Genomic DNA, 21,226 nt, shown 5'->3' with positions numbered 1-21,226 from the left:
GTATTTTGTCTCCTAGGGAATTTCTAAAGTGAAGATGTTCTTAAACTATGACTGGGTCATTATTTCAAGGGGTTCTAAAAATGTTCAAAAACAAAAATCTTTTTGATTAGTTTTTTGTTTATTATGGATGTAGTCAGATATACAAATCAAAGTTTTAATGGTGTTAGAGATCAAAAATAATTATTTATGTAAAAAAACTCAAAAAACTATATTTGGTGGTAACGAAAGTGACCATGATGACCACGAAAAATAACACTTAATCAGATGTTAAGCCTTTTACATATATAATAGAAATTACAGTTATAACATTATTTAGAAACCATCGATTGCAATCAGTCAGGTAGCAATGAACTTGACATAAACATTGCACGTTCATTAAAAAAAATAAAAATAACTTGCTCACGAAAGTGACGAATTCAGATCATCACTTTAGTTACCCAATTTAGTCTACGCCTTAACGTCAGAATTTAATCACTGTAATTGAATCAAATATTGTTTTAAATGTGATACCTATTATTTTTAGATCGGTATGGTATGTATGTTGTACACTTTCATATCAAACATCCAGACTTTCTGTTGAATTGTCACTTAGATGATTTTCGAATAAGGTTTTTCCGAGTAAACGTTTTCCTGTGATCGCGTTGTTCCAGAACTTTACGGTGTATTTGTTTAATAAGCTTATTTTTTGCTATCGTCTCTTTTTTGCCAGCAGATATCTACAGATATCGATGTCTTCTAAATAAAACTTAACTATGTCTTCTTTAATCTAAGTTTACTAATCGATTTCGTTTTTCCTTGGGAATCTTGTTTTGATCTTCAGATTATTTCCTTTTTCAAGCTTTTCTTTGCTCTTTTAAATTGTTTTTTGTTTTTTTTTCTCTTATCTGTCATTTAAATTTGCCAATCTAGTGTCTAATATTGCACCTTTCTTCTTAAATAATCGACATAATCGTGTTTTAATTTTCTGCGATTTTTAAGAGTCGCTTTTTTACCCGCAGACGCGCGCGAAGGGACGGGTTATGTTCTGATATTTCACTTGAAGGTGGCGTTTCTTCTCTAATAATTCTTTTAGTATATTTGGCTTGTTTTGCTTTATTCTATCCCTGTAACGTTTAGCTCGATCCCTCCAGTTTTTTCGCATAGCTTTGTTCACGAGAAGTAATTATCTTCTCGTGAACACAGCTATGGTATTTAAACGGTATTTTTTTTTAAATAATAATCCATTTTCTTTTCTTATTTAATATCTTCCTCTAGCTTACTACCTTACTTCTGCTATGAATGACATTGGCATCCGTTTAAAATTTTTCAGACATTTTGGCATAATTGAACTGTAAAACTTATTTTATAAATTAAATTACCAAAATACTAATATTTACCACTTCGTACTATTTCTACATATAGGTGTCACACATGTCAAAGTATTATAAGCATATATCTTACAAAGAACTTTAATTTAATAATTAAATTTAACAAATTCATCTCCCGATGCATCATTTTCGTGGTCAAAAGTCACTTTCGTGTCCGACCACGAAAGTGACTTTTGACCACAAAAGTGACGGATCACGAAAGTGACGACCACGAAAGTGACGATAGTCTGCTTTAACGGATTTATACTGAATAGTTTTTAAGTTATAACGGAATTACATGGTCGACGTGTAAATAAACCCCAGAAAGCATGAATTAAGCATATTAATATAATTTAATAATTAAACATTTACCTAAACTTAAGTCAACAAAAGTGACGCACGATCTTTGACACAGACTTGACAAGATACAATATTATTTTATTACTCATAAATGATGTCCGTCATAGGTGTCCAACTATTTACCAAACTTTTGACGCAGAGTATCGGTGTTGCTAATATTTAAAAAACGTATAAATACTTCGATGTGACCAGTTTATTGCCAAAAATATTACTAAATATGAGTGACCACGAAAGTGATGATGGTTTTAGGAACAAATTAAATCATGTCAATATTGATATTCATCATTGCTGTATTTTTTGTGATTTTGTTTTATATATAGCCAACATACTTCCACATAAGTATATACAGTTAACATTGCGTTTTTGCTAAATATGTATTTTTAACAGTAGTGAGTAGTAGACAATGTCTCATTCGAACTGACCACGTAACGTGATGTTTATTACGTAAATCGGAAATTTTAGAAAAATATCTTACAATATTCTAAAAAACATTATTGGACGATAATAGTATTAACAAAATAAACACGTAAAGTTAATAAAATATCATTTACTACGTATACTTTTCTGTACATCAAGTCTGAACACAGTTTCATGCATTGAAATAATGACCCGACTATTCGTGTGGATAGTTTTCACACTTAGGCTTATTAGTAAAGAATAAGTCTTCTTTAGAAATAGAAGACTTATATAAAATACATGCTTTTCGATTGCCGAGAACAACAACTCCATGCACATCTTGCTTCAGTTACCACAGTTTGCTTGGAGAAGAGATAGATAGCTGATATAAGACAAATCTAATTTATAGGGATTTGTCAAAAACATACTAATATACTTCATTAATGAAATTTGTAGGAATTAATTATGAGCACAAAATAAATTAACGAAAACGGTTCAACTGGGACCATTTTAACCAGTTGACATATGATGCCTCAGAGTTAAGAGAATCTCTCATCTGTGAAAGGCAGGTTTTTGGAAATTATAATAACGTAGTAGGTATGAATAGTGTATATTTTTATTAGCCATTCGCCGAATTATTAGCAGTTTCGCCTTTTTGCCACATTGTGGTTTTAGTTCTCCACCGCTTTGTAGTTGTCCGCTGCGTAGTAGTGTCCAGCTCCGATACACAAGGCCCCTCGTACAGGATGTACCAGTCGTGGAACTGGACGGAGGGATGTTTGCACTTGAACTCGCAGATGCTGTGGTACGTGGTGTAGTCGTTGGCGCAATATTCGAAGACTGGTTGGCAGCCGCACGGGCCGCGTGGGCTCGCTGCGACTAACCCTGACAGAACCACTGAAATAACAACATTGAACAATAGTATTTTATACAATCGTGACAAAGCTTTTCAGTCGAGTACCATGTTTAGGCCAGGAAGCTTGCTGAGTGGCCTAATAGTACGGTACGAGGATGAAAAGCTTAATTATATCACTATTGCATACAATACTTTCATTCATGCAACTTAAAATAAATGCTAATAGCTAATGGCGTCGTTTACCGTTGTATCAACATCGAATTACCTAGCAACCAATTGTTTTTAATAACCGTCTCTGATTGGCCGATAATGCGACAGATAAAAAAAAATGTGTTTCGGATGCAGAAAAATTTGCCAGGTATCGCAAATTAGTATAGAAATTGTATGAAGTTCTATTTTTGAAATTATTACAGTTAACTTAAAGGCAACTATAATGTGATTACATAATATATTATTATAGTTGAGTCGGAACTGCCATAGAGTATCCAACACTGAAAAGTTAGCACTTATAGTTTAGTCTGTGGTGTCCTAATTGACAGATTACAGTCGACGAGTAGAAAAATATTTTTTAAAAAAGCTTAATATATAGGTATGTAGTTGCAAAAGCATAAGTTAAAAAAAAAAACATTAGAACCTAGGATCATTGGCTCAGAAGGCAGGGGAATTATCTATTAGGCTACTAGACAGACACTTTTGATGAAATAATATGAATTGTACTCACTAATACTCAGCGCAGAAATAGTGTTCATGTCTGCCGCGGGCCGAGCAGCTTCAGCAGTGGCACAGTGCGGATTGATTTCATTCAATTATAATACTATTAAACTTGTATAATGGCAATGTGTGTGACTGATTTGGTGTACCTAACAGTTAGTGATCAAAGATTATTATTTGTTGAAAAACTTACCTTTAATTAAAATATGCGAACTGGGGCCCATGTCTCGAAGCTACAAGTTACAAGCGATAGTCAATGTCTAATATGATAAGTTGGAAAGAGACTTCCGCTTGTAACTTGTAACTTTCAGTTTTGAGAAATGGACCCCTACCCCGCCTCCGCACGGGGAGTCAAAAATAAAACAACGGCGACGGACTATACATAATAATTATGTGTTTGATCTATACTCTGCTTGTATGCATAATATTTCAGAAACATAAATTTTAGCCCCGTGTGGTGACGGGTTAAGAATTTCACCACCTCCTTTCTTCCCGTGGGTGTCGTAGAAGTCGACTCTGGGAGATGGGTTAAATTGTGGCTTAGGCGAGAGGCTGGCAACCTGTCACTGTCAATTGTCACAATTTGGATTTCTTTCAACCCCTTTTCGCCAAGAGTAGCACTGAAACTTAGTAGTTCATGTGCTCTGCCTACCCCTTTATGGGATACAGGCGTGATTATATGTATGTATAAATTTTACACATGTATTTTGTCTCCTAGTTGACTTCCAAATCAGGAATTTCAGTATGAGCCTCAGTGAAGATTGGTTAAATCTTATTTATTACTATGACTATTTGTTGAGGGGCTATCCGGGTTGTGGATGCTTGAATATGAACTCCAAAGAATTGTTACTATGATTTTAATTATAAAAAATATACAAAAATGTAAAGAGCCGAGTCATGGCCGCGGTGGCTAGTAAGTAAGTCAATCCCGAAGATGGCTGCTCCCCGCTGTCACCTCACCCCGCGGTCGCCCTGTTGGAGTGGTACGCGACATGCCGGCGGACCTTGAAGTGTCGTCTTCAACTGTAGTGTCCACGGGTAAGGGGCAGATCTTGGTAAAGTCTCTGCGCAGCAATCCAGTGGCAGTTTGAATCTCTGCGACTCTGGTAACGCCGTCGCGCCCTGGGAAGACTCGTTGTATTCTCCCTAGGAGCCATTTTATTGGAGGTTGTTGCTTATCTTTGATAACGACGAGGGTCCCAATCTCTAGTTGCCCGTTCGTCGACGGATCTGAAGCTCACTTATATATTCTAGTTGCCAACGTGCCCAGAAGTGCTGGCGAAGCTGTTGAATCTTCTGGTATCTGTCCACTAATCTGGTGCGTGAAGTAAGGTCTTCTTCTGGGATCGCCGTCATACTTCGCCCGATGATGAAGTGGCCAGGTGTGAGTGGCAATAAGTCATTTTGGTCCGAGCTAAGTGGGGTCAGGGGTCGGGAATTTAAAAGTGCCTCAATGTAAGTCAGTGTTGAATACAAATCCTCATAAACTAGATTAGCCGATCCTAGTACGCGGCGTAAATGATGTTTTATAGAGCGAACACCGGCTTCGTGTAATCCACCGAAGTGTGGCGCATGTGGAGGCAAAAAATGAAAATTTATTGATTCTGAGGTTATAGCGTCAGAAATGTGAGTAGCATTTTGTGCAATAAAGGATTTGAGCTCATTAGCAGCGCCTACAAAATTTGAGCCATTGTCGCAAAAAATATCTAAAGGTTTCCCTCTGCGAGCAATAAACCTCTTGAGAGCGGCAATGAAGTTAGCTGTGCTCAGGTCGCCCACCAGCTCGATATGTATGGCCTTGGTTTTGCAGCACACAAAGATACAAATGTAGGCCTTTATGAGACGACAACCACGCCCTCTGCGATTGGCCATCATTACAGGCCCCGCGTAGTCAACATTGACTTCTAAAAAAGGAGCGCCCGGTTGAAGTCTTTGTTTGGGTAAGTTGCCCATGATTGGAGTTACGGTACGACCACCAAAACGACGGCAAGTCACACATTGGTGTGAAATCGACCTCGCGATACCGCGCCCCCAATAGGCCAATACCGTTCCCTAATTGAATAAAGCAAGTGCTGGGGACCGGAGTGCATGAGAGCTTTGTGTTGACATTCGAATAACAATTTAGTTATACGATGATTTTTGCTTAGTAGAATCGGATGAACCTTATCATATTCGTAATCCGAATTCGACAATCTGCCACCTACCCTAATTAAGTCAAGGTCGTTTGTGTCTATGTACGGGTTCAGTGACGAAATCGTAGATTTTTTAATGGAAGTTCCCGATTTTAACTTGTCATATTCTGTAGGAAACGATTCCTTTTGTGATATTAGTATTAACTTTTTTAGCGCATAGTCTAATTCCTCAGCGCTGAGTGGGCCGCTTCTCTTATCATTCTTAAAGCGCGCGTTATGAATGAATCGCGCCATGTAAGCAAAGATACGTTGCATGCGCTTCAAGTCTGAGAATTTACTGAAGGGAAACGGCTCATCAGTGCCAGAATTGACTACCAGGCATGTGTTTTGAGTTTTAACTTCTGGTAAGTTATTAGTATTTAATTTTAATTTTAGTTGAGGCCATGCGTGCTCTGGCTGTGATAAAAATTGTGGACCGTTCCACCATAACTTGTTGTGCACTATTTCGTTGGCTGTCAATCCACGTGAAATGTGGTCTGCGGGATTTTCGTTGGTTGGAACATGTCTCCAAGTATGGTTAGCACAAGTGGAAGTGGAGTGGAAGTGGAGTGGGGTGGAGTGGAGTGGAGTGGTATCTCGGCAATTCTGTTACGAATAAATGTTTGCAACTTACTTGGATGCATACTCAACCAACCTAGTACAATAGTTGAGTCAGACCACAGAAAGCAGCTGTCAAATTGTAGTCTCATAGAATTCAAAATTTTGTCTAGCAACCTAGAACCTTGTAGGGCTGCGCATAATTCCAATCGAGGGGTAGTTAGTGGTTTTAGTGGGGCCACTTTCCCCTTTGAGCACAGCAAGTTGACAGCTACTTCGTTGTTCTCGTTCACGGAGCGCACTACGTATGCGCAAGCGCCATAGGCTGCTTCAGACGCATCTACGAAAATATGTAGTTGTAAATTGAAAGGACCGTGACAAATAGCGTTTCTGGGGACTTGTACTTCGTTAAGATTGTGCAACGTAAGTACAAATGCTTGCCAAACATCTCGTATCTCGTCAGGGACAGCTGTGTCCCACGACAACTGGTGCAACCACAACTTCTGCATCATGACCTTGGCTTCTAAAATAGTAGGTGCTACTAGACCCAAAGGGTCAAATATTTTAGAAATAGTTGACAAAATGTTTCGCTTAGTGACAGAGCCTTTCAGGTCTACATTGGTTGTGATGCACAAGTTATCGGATACGCTGTTCCATGTAATGCCTAAAACCTTGGAACTATGCTCAGGACATAGGTCCAGATTTCCTTCGGCGCCATCAGTCTTGTCATTAGCTATATTTTGGAGCACGCTAGTGTCGTTTGATCTCCATTTTCGAAGTGGAAAACAAGCACTATTCAAGGTTTCTGTAAGTTTTGTGTAGATCCTAGTGGCGCCCTCTGTTGAGGAGCACCCGGATATAAGGTCATCAACGTAAAAGTCCCTAGCTATAATTTCTTTAATAACGGGATCATCGCATTCAATCGATAATTGCCGCAAACAGCGGACGGCCAAGAAAGCCGCTGACGATGTACCATAAGTCACGGTATTTAATTGAAATGTTTTTATAGGCTGGGAGGGGTCGTCCCTCCACAATATTTGTTGCAGAGGCCGTTGTGATTCAACGACGTTGCACTGGCGATACATTTTTGCCACATCTGCAGTCAAGGCCACGTCATGTTGTCTAAAACGCTTTAAAATTGAAAACAAATCATCTTGTATAGTAGGGCCTACTTTCTGCAAATCATTAAAGGAATAGCCAGATGACGACTTTGCTGAACAGTCAAAAACGACTCTTAACTTGCTAGTAATACTGTCGCTTTTCAACACGGCAAAATGTGGCGCAAAATAGGTAATTTGCGACCTATCGTAATGTGATTCACTCATGTGACCTAATTGTATATATTCATGAATAAACTTTGTGTACGATTGTTTTAAAATAGGATCTCTTTGTAATTTATTTTCTAACGAAAGAAATCTTTGTTTTGCTAAACAGTAGCTATCACCTAATAGGCTAGGCGACTCTTTGAGTGGAATGGTAAGTAAAAATCGACCGTCAGGTAAACGTGTCGTGTTTTGTACAAAACTTTGTTCAAATTCTATTTCTTCGACACTTAAAGAGGTAAAATCATTTTTTATAGAATATAGTTCCCAAAAGCGAGCTAATTGTTTTTGTATAGTGCAGTTTTCCATGTTATTTTTATCTTGTAATTGTGCATTTGTAATAGTTTGTGCGTGTGCAAAACCGCATATGTCCGCCATGCCTGGTACTGAACCGCCTAGAACCCAACCAAATTTGGTTTCATGCAAAATTAAATTTGTATTATCTAATTCGATTTGTTCTGAACCCAATAAACCCCAAAACACCTTGTTTCCTAGTAAAATGTCAATATTTGATTTTTCGTAAAAAGTGGGATCTGCCAACGTGATGTTTTTGGGTATATTGAAGGCTTCAAAATCAATAGGTTCGCATGGCCAGGGCCTAGTTATTACAGGTATGACGGTACATTTTAGTTCCATGGAGTAATCATTGTATTTTGATTTTATGTTAACCGTACAAGTTTTATTTAAAATAGATTCATGTTCGTTTAGTCCTGTAATTGAAATAAAAACGTCTTTTGTTTCCAAATTCAACTGTTTGCACAACCTTTCAGTAATAAAATTAGAGGTACTACCACAATCAAGCATAATACGTACGGGATAAATATTAGAGTTTGCAGCTCGCACGTCAACTATAGCGGTCGTCAATACCCCTTCCGGCTCCTCGTCCTCGGCGCAAACAAGTCCGACCGGCGCAGACGCGCCGGCCGCGCCGCCCGCCCGGCCAGCAGGCGCGGGCGCGGCCGGCGCGGGCGCAGGGGGAGGGGCCGCGGCCGTCGCAGGCAGCGCGATGCCGCTGGTGCTAGGTACCGCGGTACTCGTACTAGGTACACTGTTATCGCTCGCAGACGGTTTAGTTGTATGCAAAATAGTGTTGTGTTTTTTCCTGCAAACTCTGCACGGGCTCTCCTCCCTATCTTGTGCACTCAAATCTAGAAACGCTTTGCAATTATAAATATTGTGAACGCTCGAATTGCATACGGGACACGATTTAGTATTGTTATTAATAGTATTCGTCTTAGTAGGCGAATCATAAGTGACCAAGGCTCGCGGCTTCTCTTGTCTAACATTTCTTTGCTCGATAGTTTCTAGTAAATCGGCTCGCATCCTGACAAATTTGACTAAGTCGTCAAATGTGTTAGAATCGCCCTCTAACGTTAATTTGTATTTTTCCCACTCGAATAATGTTTGGCTGTCGAGCTTGGTACACACGATATAAGTCAATTGTTAAGAATCTCATAACTTCACAAATTATTTATATAATATTTTTAAGACAATGTTAAATATCTCATAATTTTACCCAAAGATTGATATATTTTTTGTATGTTGGCAACCCCGGCGGCGCGAGCGCGGGCTGTCAGTTAGTTTTCTCGGCGTAAAGAAGTGAACTTTGTTTTCTGTGACGATTCGTAAAATAATAATAAATAGCACGAAGGACCCCTTTTGGAATCTTAATTACTATGTTGGTAAAAATTCAGAAGTGACATAAGTTCTCAAACCCACCATTGTGTTTTGTAAGTAAAGGATCAAGGACAACTTGGTATGTAAGAATTGTTTTTCTTTTCAATCTGAGCCGGCTTGCTACTCATACGATTTCGTACTTAATTATCGATCGTAGTTATCGGGGGTTACTGATATACTGAACAATTAACATAAATAACATGTTTTGTGCCCTGAAAGCAAACAGAAAATGTCGTAATATTCGAGGTTATTTGCAAGAAAATAGTTATGTTCTACTACTAGCTCGGACAAACTCGAGCCTCGATTCAACATAAGGTGGATCAAGTAACTTGTGTTATTGTTTACGGGTTAAGATATTCTCGTAGCATAGTAACTAAATTACGTAGAAAAGTCACCCACGAATATCGATAATATGTGTAGCGAACTGAGCGTGCTCTACCTATTCATTATGTTGAGAAACATGGTGAATACAACAATAATCATGTCACTATTAGCAATGATTTATATTTAACTTTATTTTCATTAGCACACTTGGTAATAACCGGCTTTGTCAAAGAGTTCTTTCCTTTCATATTGTTGTTCGGTAGTAGCCTACTTTTCAGTTACGGCCTTGTAGTCAGTGTTACGTACCAAAGCTTATTTGTTATTAAACCATAATTGTAATATTCTTACACACTGATTTACTTTAAAATGGTTAATAATATCATTGATGAATGTTGGATGATTGTAATTACAGCCATACAATTTGTCAATGAATAAAACACAACAGGAATGTAAAATGCTCTAAATAATTCAAATGAAATTATATTGAGTAAATAAATCACAATATGAAGTCCTCTGAGTTGTAATAGATAATAAAAACTGTATCTGCATAGTAGCCTGCACAATGTGCCAAGCGTACATTATCTACTTAACTGTCATTACAAAAACTTTAGAGCTGCATATAGAGCTCATATTTATAGGGTTTTAGCATGTATTTCGGTTAAATTGTTATGATTTCATAATAAAAATACAATAATGATAAATAAGTTCTTATGAAATCCGGTTATTCAACGGGCCAATTTGGGCTAATGAAATTTTGCTTGCAATTGCTACCTCAAGAAGTCAAGATGCTAGTGTACAATTTTTCAAATCCTAAATAGTATTTGAGATGAAGGAATATAGCAAGACGATCCATTACAAACAGTAGCATAGCGGGAAAGTGGCTTACTCGTTGGTTATTGATTTGGTTTTGTTAATGGTGGCTTCACACAGTTTCAATTAAGTGATTCTGCCAAAAGCTTATGACATTATCATGTAATATATACGGATCAGTTTGACAGTCCAGCGAGGTAATGTAGCCAGCGCCTGCGACACCTTACCGCAGGGACTTTTAGTTTTAGTTTTTATTTATTTTCTTATTTCTATATATAGGAATTTTTACATTTAACGTTTATATAGAACTAAAATAAAAGTGACTAGTTATACTTACGAATTATTCATCAGAATATTTTAGTGGATTAAACTGATCAAGTACTTATTATACTAACTACATTCAATAACTAGTGCTTATTGGGTTTTATCATCCTCAACTCAAAACAATAACAAAAAAATAATATATTTTACATTCTGACATTAAGATTCTAATAAAACAAAGACAGAACAATTTCACTTATACATAATGTTTTCGTCCATCTTTATTAAATTGGATGTCCACATTCCTACGGTCCACGGGTCGACCCATATTGTTGGTATTACACATTATTAAATTCTCAAAACTGCATTAAAAAAAATATATATATAAATGTATAATGATAAACGAACTATTGCATGCGGTACCTAAGGGTTAAATTGATTTAACATCAAGTAGTTTAAAATAAATCTATACCCGTCAAATAAAATTTTAGTACAACCAAACAATCTGATACAAATTGTTAATCACACATATACGGGGTGGGTCATAATGCGCTTATACATGGTGACCCATATAGTTCCCATGACTATAATAAATAAGGTTTTTTTTGATCACACAAACAGGGTGGGCCATAATTCATTTATAAATGGTGACCCATATAGTTCCCATGACTATAATAAATAAGGTTTTTCTTTAATCATGTATATACAGGGTGGGCCATGATGCGTTTGCACGTGGTGACCCACTTAGTGCCATGTTTATACCTGATACGAATATTTTTTTTATCGCACGTATACAGGGTGGGCCATAATGCGTTCATACATGGTGACCTACACAGTGCAAATGGTTATACTGAATACAATTCTTTTTATCGCACGTATACAGGGTGGGCCATAATAATACGTGAAAACAAGTAGAGATCGTTCAAGTCTGAGCGCTATAGTCGAAGGAGAAGTAATTCTCGAAAGCATTTATCTAGTAGTAGTGAGAGTAGTGGTGACTTTCATGATAAACGTCATAAATATCGACACCGTCATATAGTTCACAATGTGTTTTAATTTGAGGAAATTGATTGTTCTTTTTTTATATTGTTATATTGTTTTGAATATTGAACTGCTTAAGTTTATGTGAAACTGTGAAGTTGTTATGTTTGTGTCTACTTATAATTGTTGAAATTTATCTCAGATAACACCACTACAGTTGTACTGGATGAGGCCGAAGCCCTTTTGTGGCAAGCGGTAGCCAGTCATTTCATCATAACGCTGGACGAGGCCGGAGCCCTTGTGTGGCAAACGGTAGCCAGACATTTCATCATAATGCTGGACGAGGCCGGAGCCCTTGTGTGGCAAACGGTAGCCAGACATTTCATCATAATGCTGGACGAGGCCGGAGCCCTTGTGTGGCAAACGGTAGCCAGACATTTCATCATAATGCTGGACGGGGCCGGAGCCCTTGTGTGGCAAACGGTAGCCAGACATTTCATCATAATGCTGGACGAGGCCGGAGCCCTTGTGTGGCAAACGGTAGCCAGACATTCCATCATAATGCTGGACGAGGCCGGAGCCTTTGTGTGGCAAACGGTAGTCAGTCATTTCATCATAATACTGGACGAGGCCGAAGCACCTGGTGTGTGCAAGCGGTAGCCAGATTATTTAGCTTATACTGGACGAGGCCGAAGCACCTGGTGTGTGCAAGCGGTAGCCAGATTATTTAGCTTATACTGGACGAGGCCAAAGCACCTGGTGTGTGCAAGCGTTAGCCAGATTATTTAGATCATACTGGATGAGACCGAAGCATGCGCAAACGGTAGCCAGTCATCTCACCGTAACACAGGACTGAGGCCAGAGCACCACCGGTTGTGTAAGTGGTAGTCTGACATTCTATCGTTAACGTTGAACGACATCTAAAGGTTTATACATGTGAGGTGATGGTAAACGGTAAGCAGACTAATCAGTATTATATTCAAGAATGAAATTTCAGAGTTCATATCGTCTTGAAATTCTTGAAGAATTTAACATCTTTATGGATAACTTGATGATGTTTCTTTTAATAATATAAATGTTCATTTTAGAACTTGATCTGAACCAAGTGACATGTTCTCGCTTAATTAGGTATTCATCTTGTTTGATTTTTGGTCATTTTGACATTATACACCACGAATATGTTATTATTTTATTTAGTAGGTAATTCTATTTTGCAACATTTGTTATTCTATCCTAAAATGGGCACACAAGAGTACCTTACTTCAGAGAAATTTAACTAACGAAGAGGTTCGATAAATTTCCTTAAGTTCGTGTTTTAACTGGACGGAGACTGAAGTAGCTGGTTACAAGGCGGTAGCCAGATTGTTATTTTTCTAGAAATAAGTTGGAACACTGCTTGCGCAAGAGCACTCGTGGTGTCCAGCCCTGAAAGTTGTTACTTACTAATGTTGATCATATCATGACGAGACGTTCGTTGCACAGAACATAATGTCTCTGATTTGTTATATGATTATTTTGTGTCTTTCTTCTTTCTTACAAGCCGGCAAGATATTTCCTTAAACAAGCGGATAAGATGGGCTATTGTGTTTCTACCATTATTCATTTTGGATTCAGCGTTCAGTTGTATAAGTTGCTGGCTGAAGGGGGGTGAAGAAAAAAAAAACATTGGTCGTAAACGTTGAGACTGCATGTTGGCTTAGCGCAGGACGTTTTCGTACTATTTTATGTATGATAATCTACAATTTTAATTTTGCGTCCATAACAAGCTTAAATTCTATGATATTGAAATATCGACTAATAATACAATATTTAGGAATATCGACTGAGTCGCAGTTTTAAGTCTTTCCCTTATAATTCGAATGCTGCATACTGTATGGTCATTTTTCACTGTAAGTTAGCATATGAAACAAACTATTTTCAGAATTATTTGGAGGTACACCTCCTAAAGTAAATTTAATTTTATGTCAAATTTAGATACTCAATTTGCTGTTTTTTTTGTCTTTTTATTAGGTTAATTTTAAATTGCGGTATTCGTATTTGGGATTTCCTTTAAAAACCTCGTATTACTAGTAAATTTAAAGAACAAAGATAAAACACTTTTACATAGTCATGAAGTAGTGACGAAATGATAATATTTTATATGAGATGCGAAATGAAAAAAAAAAAAAAAATCTACAACGGAAATAAAGTTTTGGGCATTATAACGAGGCGAGTTAGATCTATATACTATCGGAGATCTGACTTTTGGTACTTAAATATAACTTGCAATTTACAGGACATTTGTTATTCGCAAAATTTTTATTATTTACGAACATTACAAAACCATTACTTAGAATAGCTTCTGTCTCCTTGTAATTAAGTGATTGAAAAGTATAGGTGAGCTTTTTGGGCTCATTTTGGGGATTTGCCTTTCAGATGACAATGCTTTAGCATTGCATTGTAGGCGTAATTCACTATAAGTAAGCATAAAACTGCTCTAGTATCAGCTAGCTTAGCTCGTATTTTTATACAAATTACCTATGATTAAGCGATAATGTGGTACCTTTTGTTTGAGAGTGGCACATTTGAACCACACTTGAAGAACCACATCTACGGGACATACTGGTATGGCCGCATTAACCTTACATAAATATATTAATACTAGTATTACCTGTGACCATTTTAATCAACTCCATAGTTATTATAATATACAGTGATTTTGCGTATCTGCACGTAATTATGGCACTAATGTAGTTTTAGTTTATTTATAGTGTATTCATAAAATATAAGTGACTTGAGTCATATATGACATCTTAAACAATTACTATTTTATGTTGATTATTGATACGATTCGGGCTGCCACGTGACAGGTTTAGCCAAGTGTGGAGCCGTACGATATTGATATCATGGTTTTTCAAAATATTTCCTATTAATAAATTATTCTTATCTTTACAATAACATTTCAAAAAAAAAAAAACTTCCTAATTTACCCATATATAAAGATCTTGATCTAGAATCTATTTTGTATAAAGGGCTCTAAACTGTTTGAGAACACTCTGAGGTTCCCAGAATCGTAGATATTATCTGGTGGACGGTTAGAAAATCTTCGCTGGGCTCAGGTGTTGCAGAGGTGTTAAATGATAAGCGGACTGTAGTTTAAAGCTGGTTTACTCCGAATTATGAGAAAGAACAAAGAAAGTAGTACAGTGTCGTTGGAGAGCGGAATAACGAACAGTAACAAACCGTAAGTTTTTGAAAAGCTCAAAGCTGTCAAATTTGAATTAAAAGTTGCCATGATGAAATTAATGAAATATGTATAAACAGATTTTGACTTAGGATTAAATGTATACAATGCACTGAATATTTATTTAAAAATATGCAATTTGAATATAATTGATTGAAACATTATTAAATTAAAATTTGAATATTAGAAAACCTTGAATAATTATTGAATTTGTACATTTTGAATTAAATTAATTATTGAAATATTATTAAAAAGTGAATTAAATTATTTATGACATTATTAAATGAATTGGCTAATTGTGATACAGAAAATACGGATCAAAAATAAATACAATTTTTGAACGTTTCTGAACATGCTCCCGCCTTGGAGTCTATGACTTCAATAATGTGTTGACAGGGAGAGGGTAGATGATGTTGAGAACCCGTGCGTTGCCGTCGCTGCCATGGATACCTCCCGAAGTGTAGCTGCTGCGAACCGGTGAAGTTTGAGGGCTGCAATCTGTGCATAATGCATGGAATAGTGGATCGCCCTATGAGGAAATGGGAAGGGAAGGAAATAGGACTGAATTTACGTTGAATAATAATTGCCGTTATCTGAATCAGTGATGTATGTGAATGTGTGTAACCGGTGTAAATGAATAGGTGAATCCTGTAACACCTCATGCTCTCTTGATATGGTGCCCATCAAGAGCTGCACCGTTTTGTTGTTCAATAGAGGCCCTGCATGAAAGAATGTGAGGCGGTAATATTTGAATATCATGATGTACACAATAATGTGATGTATAAAACTGAGCAACCCTGGACTCTCAAGAACGTGACCATAGACGAGGTTGCTCGGTGTTCCCACCACACGATTGGGATTGCATTTGTTAATGATATAGCCAACTGTCGGCGGCTCATTCGACTTAATGGATGATGTGGATTGCTCATCAGGATCAGTTTTTGTAAACTGCTCCTCACAAGCGTCTTGTTCTGGCGCCAAGCTGTGCCTGGGACCGATTGAATCTGACTCCCTACAAACCGGGACCTGAATATTTGAATTTAATGAAATGTCAGTAGCGGCTTTGCATATATTTGTGTGAAAGGTAGACTGCAAATTATGTGTTTTGCAGTCTACATTATTTTTCAAAGCCTGAGTCGACACTTGGATGGTAGAATTAGGCTTTGAGTATTTCTGAATTAGTACTTGAGCCGATGACATGCACGCGAAGTAGGCATCTTCGAAGAGAGCCAGCTCCTCTCCGATATCCTCTTCGACTGTGAACTCAGACAATATCCCAATATCTGTCTGTATTGAATCGAATTCGTCATAAATATTTCCTATCCTATCAAATCTTAATTTCAATTCAGCAAGCTGCAAATCGCTTAACTGTGGCTCGGCTGCTAAATTTGTAACAAACCTCTGAAAGGCTGTAAGTTTACCTGTAATAATCTCACGCCTGTAAGTAAGTTTGTGTAAATCTGAGTCAAAAAACATTGTGACATAATAAATTAATTGAATTGCCTAAGAAAATAAATTTAAATAAAATGTCATGAATAAAATTTGCTATTCGAAAGTATCAGGCGCTCAAACTTAAATGCAAAGCTGATACGAGATGAGATGCACTGATGGTTATGTAATCACTTCAGTTCAGAAACGTTCAGAAACGTTCAAAAATTGTATTTATTTTTGATCCGTATTTTCTGTATCACAATTAGCCAATTCATTTAATAATGTCATAAATAATTTAATTCACTTTTTAATAATATTTCAATAATTAATTTAATTCAAAATGTACAAATTCAATAATTATTCAAGGTTTTCTAATATTCAAATTTTAATTTAATAATGTTTCAATCAATTATATTCAAATTGCATATTTTTAAATAAATATTCAGTGCATTGTATACATTTAATCCTAAGTCAAAATCTGTTTATACATATTTCATTAATTTCATCATGGCAACTTTTAATTCAAATTTGACAGCTTTGAGCTTTTCAAAAACTTACGGTTTGTTACTGTTCGTTATTCCGCTCTCCAACGACATTCACTGTACCACTTTCTTTGTTCTTCTCATATTTAGTCACATTTATACAATTTGGAATCCACATCCATGTAATTTGGAAGTTTCTATGGTCCATTTGAGCCTTCGGAATTGCGAGAGGGCAAGATTGTGGCACCGAGTCGAGCTCCACATATTCAACGGACTTTCTTCAGCGAAGCCGTGGGTCATCCAGGTTGGCGTAGGGCACATCCAGCTACGTGCCAGTTCCGGAGCTGCCACTCATCGCGTCCCATCAGTCAGGAGCGACGAGTGAATTCATACACAGCATCCACCGGACACACGGAGCATCCCACAACAGTGGGAATTCACCGTAACCGTCAGTCAGTTACGGAATCCAGCCCATCCAGCACCAACCAGACCAATCCAGGAGCAATCCAGTGGAGAACAGCGGCGGCCATATTCATATTCATATTCAGGAGCAGTCAGCGCAGAAGGAGGAAGCACGAAATAGTGAGATCGTTCCTTTTCCTTCTATTCCATTCACATTCCTTTGTTTTTTTTTTTTGCAACTGCTCCATCCATTCATACATTTCAATTATATCCATATTAACAGTTATTCTATCAAATTCACATAATAGTAAATTCATTGTTTTCATTGCCATAATTTGGTCAGTACACAGTAGATATTCACACTTATTCACATAATATTCATTTTTGTAGGCATATCCTAACCTTTTAACACATTCCGTAGCAATACATAACATTTACATTCACAAATTCACTTTTAACTTCATACCTAACTTTTATTCATTAATCATACAGTCATTTCAATAATTCACACGTCTAATTTCAATTTTAATCACTTTTAATCTCACGCGAACACATTATTGAGTTCATTTTTATTTCTAACTACAGATTGCCGGTAAGGTGTAAACAAAGTCATTAAGCAATTACATAACAAGTACATCTCATCTCATATCACCGTTGCGTTGCATACAAGTTTGAACGTTTCTGAACAACGGTGCAATAATTTAGTTGCTGTATGATTTATTATCTGGAACTAATCAAAATTTAGCAGTTGATTCAGATGAGCTGTATCCTGTTATAGAATTATAATGTATTTATTTACTTACAATTATGATTTTGTTTACACTAGTGCTTAGTGTTTACTTGCATAGAGGTTGATAAAACTTACTATTTATTAAAAAAAAAGTGTATAAGCTACGTAGATTTTAATGAACAAACGGGTCTTAGGGTCAATTTATGTTGGATTTGTGCTACGAATGGCTGTACTAGGTACGGTTCTAACTCGTGACAACCTCGTTGAAACAAATGGAATCTGTTTTAGCTATAGGTAAAAGCGTCGAGACTTCATTCCCATTATAGTCATTAAAAATTAGGAACAACATCTTATAGACTGATTCCGCATGTTGTAATATTCTAATTTTCAATAATGATATCTGGTAATCTACACAATTTTACATCCTACTATGATCACTGAATCGGAATGAAGACTTAGGTTATGATACTTGAGCTATGGCAGATATTAACGACCCATGCCTGTAATTATTCACTATGGATGTGAATACACGCAGCTTGTTCTGTATAAATAATACTTTAGCACGTTGGAAGATGTCAAGAAAGATACCGATTTTGATATGCTTATTGCACATGTGAAAACCATTTATGGAGCGGTAATCTCTATCGGCATCGCGGTACATTTGACGTACAACGATCGTACTTTTTCATCATTTTTATTCAAAGCTGAAGACAGACGCCATATCTTAGACTACTTCTCTTATTGTATTTTTTTTTGTAGTCGAGGTGACGAATGTAAATTGGATGCATATTTCACGATATTGTAGTACGTTTATAAGACTAAAAGCACATATCTTTAACTGCAAAGCGCAAGATTAATTAGAAATTATATTAAATAAGCTATAATGAAACAAAAATAAGATCACATAATTAAATAAGTATGTGATAGATTTAAATGCACGGTTTCTAAATTTATTACAACTTATTTGAGTTATAAAACTTATTTTAGCTGTCAAAGTAACGGTCCGTGCAATACAACTCGTTTGTTTATTATGATTATTATATATGTTGTTGTGTGTTCTTTGTAAATTGAGTCTATTTAGTTTTAGTAATAATTATAGGAGAGATATTGTTTTTGGCACAAAATTATATAGGAATGTAACGTTTGGGAATGAACAGTTGCGACTGGAATCTATTTTAAAGTTATAGGTTTATATTATATGCACAATGAGGAATTCCAATGAGTGATTAATTTAATATTATGCAATAACCTACTTTAAGATTGGGATATGTAAATCTGATGTTATATATGCAATATAAATATCTGTGTTTGTAAAACAAGATGTAGACTATAAAAAATTCAAAATAATTTAGCTGTTACCATAACGGGCGTAAGAAACTATGAGATTCATTTAGCAAGAAATTCCATCTTGTGTTTTTCTCTTATTTGTGTATCGTCAGAATAATTTCATATTCAATTTAATGTTGTTCCATTGTTTCAATGTATGTTTTTAAATGTAGTTCCAGCGTTCCAACTCTATTTAGCAAGAGAGAAAACGGGAAATAGTCGTGTATTAATTATCTGCTAAATTAGATGGAATACTGAGTGCTCTTTCTCGTTTTAGAATAAATTTACCTAATATGTCCCAAATAAGTTTGTAAAATGTGGATTCAGTGCAGCTCAGCAAAAGAAGGTCGTTATACTGCTATCGCGCAGGTATAATACGCTATAGGCTACAAAATGTCCAACGAATGAGGACATTCTAACAAAGCAGGATGGCCGAGAGGGCCAGAGGTACTTACAGTTGAGTTGCACTGGATGTACAGATATATACATATATATATAAATATTTTTTCTCTTTCTATTCACTGTATTGAGTCATTTATGTAGTGGTTCGTCGCTACCTACTAACTTATCCTGATTGAATTACTAACCTGACATAATGGCTTGATTTGTGAATAGCTGATACTAGACCGATTGTAGAACATTTTAATCCAACTGGGTTCGAGTGATCTCAACTAGTTTTTTTTATATTAGTTTTGTTCAAGGGTACGTTCATCCCAAGTTTTCGGGTAGATTACAACGTACAAGTTAATTTAAGTTAATTTTAAAAATAATTGTTAAAGCTTGTTTGATTCCTTTTATCCATGTGTTGTGCCTGGGACAGGCACTGGGTCAGGATGGTCGACTGTTAAGAATCTCATAACTTCACAAATTATTTATATAATATTTTTAAGACAATGTTAAATATCTCATAATTTTACCCAAAGATTGATATATTTTTTGTATGTTGGCAACCCCGGCGGCGCGAGCGCGGGCTGTCAGTTAGTTTTCTCGGCGTAAAGAAGTGAACTTTGTTTTCTGTGACGATTCGTAAAATAATAATAAATAGCACGAAGGACCCCTTTTGGAATCTTAATTACTATGTTGGTAAAACAATAGTGTGTCCCACTTATCAACTGGTTCTTGTAATATTTGTAAGGACTTTAGGTTTTTTATGAAAGTATCAATTAACCTGCGTAACTGAAAGGCTGTATCTTTTTGTACGGAAAATACGTTAAATAACGCTTTAACGTGATTAGAAATGAGTAAACGTTTGTTATTGTACCTGTCACACACAAGCTCCCATGCGATTTGATAATTCGAAGCACTAAATTCGATCGATTTAATAACTAGTAAAGCACTGCCTTCTAAGTAAGATCGTAGGTAATGGAACTTCGTAATATCGGATAAGCTACTATCATTATGAATCATAGATTCATACATGTCACGAAACTCCAACCATTGACTGTACGTACCATCAAACTTACTTAGATTGATTTCAGGCAATTTTACCTTTGTGCGCTTCATATCCGTCACCTGCATATCGGCTGGTGGTGACTTAGTACTCCTGCCTGCAGGACCCTCCGCCTCGCTCAGCAGGAGCTGGGCGCGAGCGATGCTGCTGTAGTACGTTGCCTCGAAAGTATTCCGCTGGGAGTATTGCTCGGCAGCTTCTTCATGGGCACATTCGATCTGTAATTGCACGTCATGGAAGTCGTTAAACACTAATTCCAACCTCGAAATACGCAGCTCGAGCTCAAACCTTTGATGAGGAGTTAATTTTTCTGGTAATTCACTCAAATAGGTATTGAAATTCGTCAACTGAGCCTTACAGGTACCACGACGCTTAATATTTTCTTTTAGAATGGCTTCAGTCATTTTTC

The 21,226-nt window shown here is 36.6% G+C and overlaps 3 protein-coding genes across 4 annotated transcripts in view; 1 reads left to right on the top strand and 2 right to left on the bottom strand.

The window, feature by feature from the left end:
* LOC125241203 (laccase-1-like) overlaps nucleotides 1-21,226 on the top strand; it is a 216,675-nt gene that overhangs the window by 87,441 nt on the left and 108,008 nt on the right. The gene's annotated exons all lie outside the window — the stretch shown is intronic.
* Nucleotides 2,697-3,805, bottom strand: LOC125241252. The gene is made up of 2 exons (XM_048149629.1): nucleotides 3,680-3,805; nucleotides 2,697-2,999 (listed from the first exon to the last, which is right to left on the bottom strand). The coding sequence occupies exons 1-2, from the start codon at nucleotides 3,705-3,707 to the stop codon at nucleotides 2,722-2,724; spliced, it is 306 nt and encodes a 101-aa protein (XP_048005586.1). The 5' UTR covers nucleotides 3,708-3,805; the 3' UTR covers nucleotides 2,697-2,721.
* LOC125239346 lies at nucleotides 4,511-21,221 on the bottom strand. Its single transcript, XM_048146904.1, has 2 exons — nucleotides 20,629-21,221; nucleotides 4,511-5,083 (listed from the first exon to the last, which is right to left on the bottom strand). The coding sequence occupies exons 1-2, from the start codon at nucleotides 21,219-21,221 to the stop codon at nucleotides 4,876-4,878; spliced, it is 801 nt and encodes a 266-aa protein (XP_048002861.1). The 3' UTR covers nucleotides 4,511-4,875.

Source organism: Leguminivora glycinivorella, chromosome 2, assembly GCF_023078275.1.
Source record: "Leguminivora glycinivorella isolate SPB_JAAS2020 chromosome 2, LegGlyc_1.1, whole genome shotgun sequence".
NCBI classification, from domain to species: domain Eukaryota; kingdom Metazoa; phylum Arthropoda; class Insecta; order Lepidoptera; family Tortricidae; genus Leguminivora; species Leguminivora glycinivorella.
This window is presented reverse-complemented; position numbering and strand designations above follow the sequence as displayed.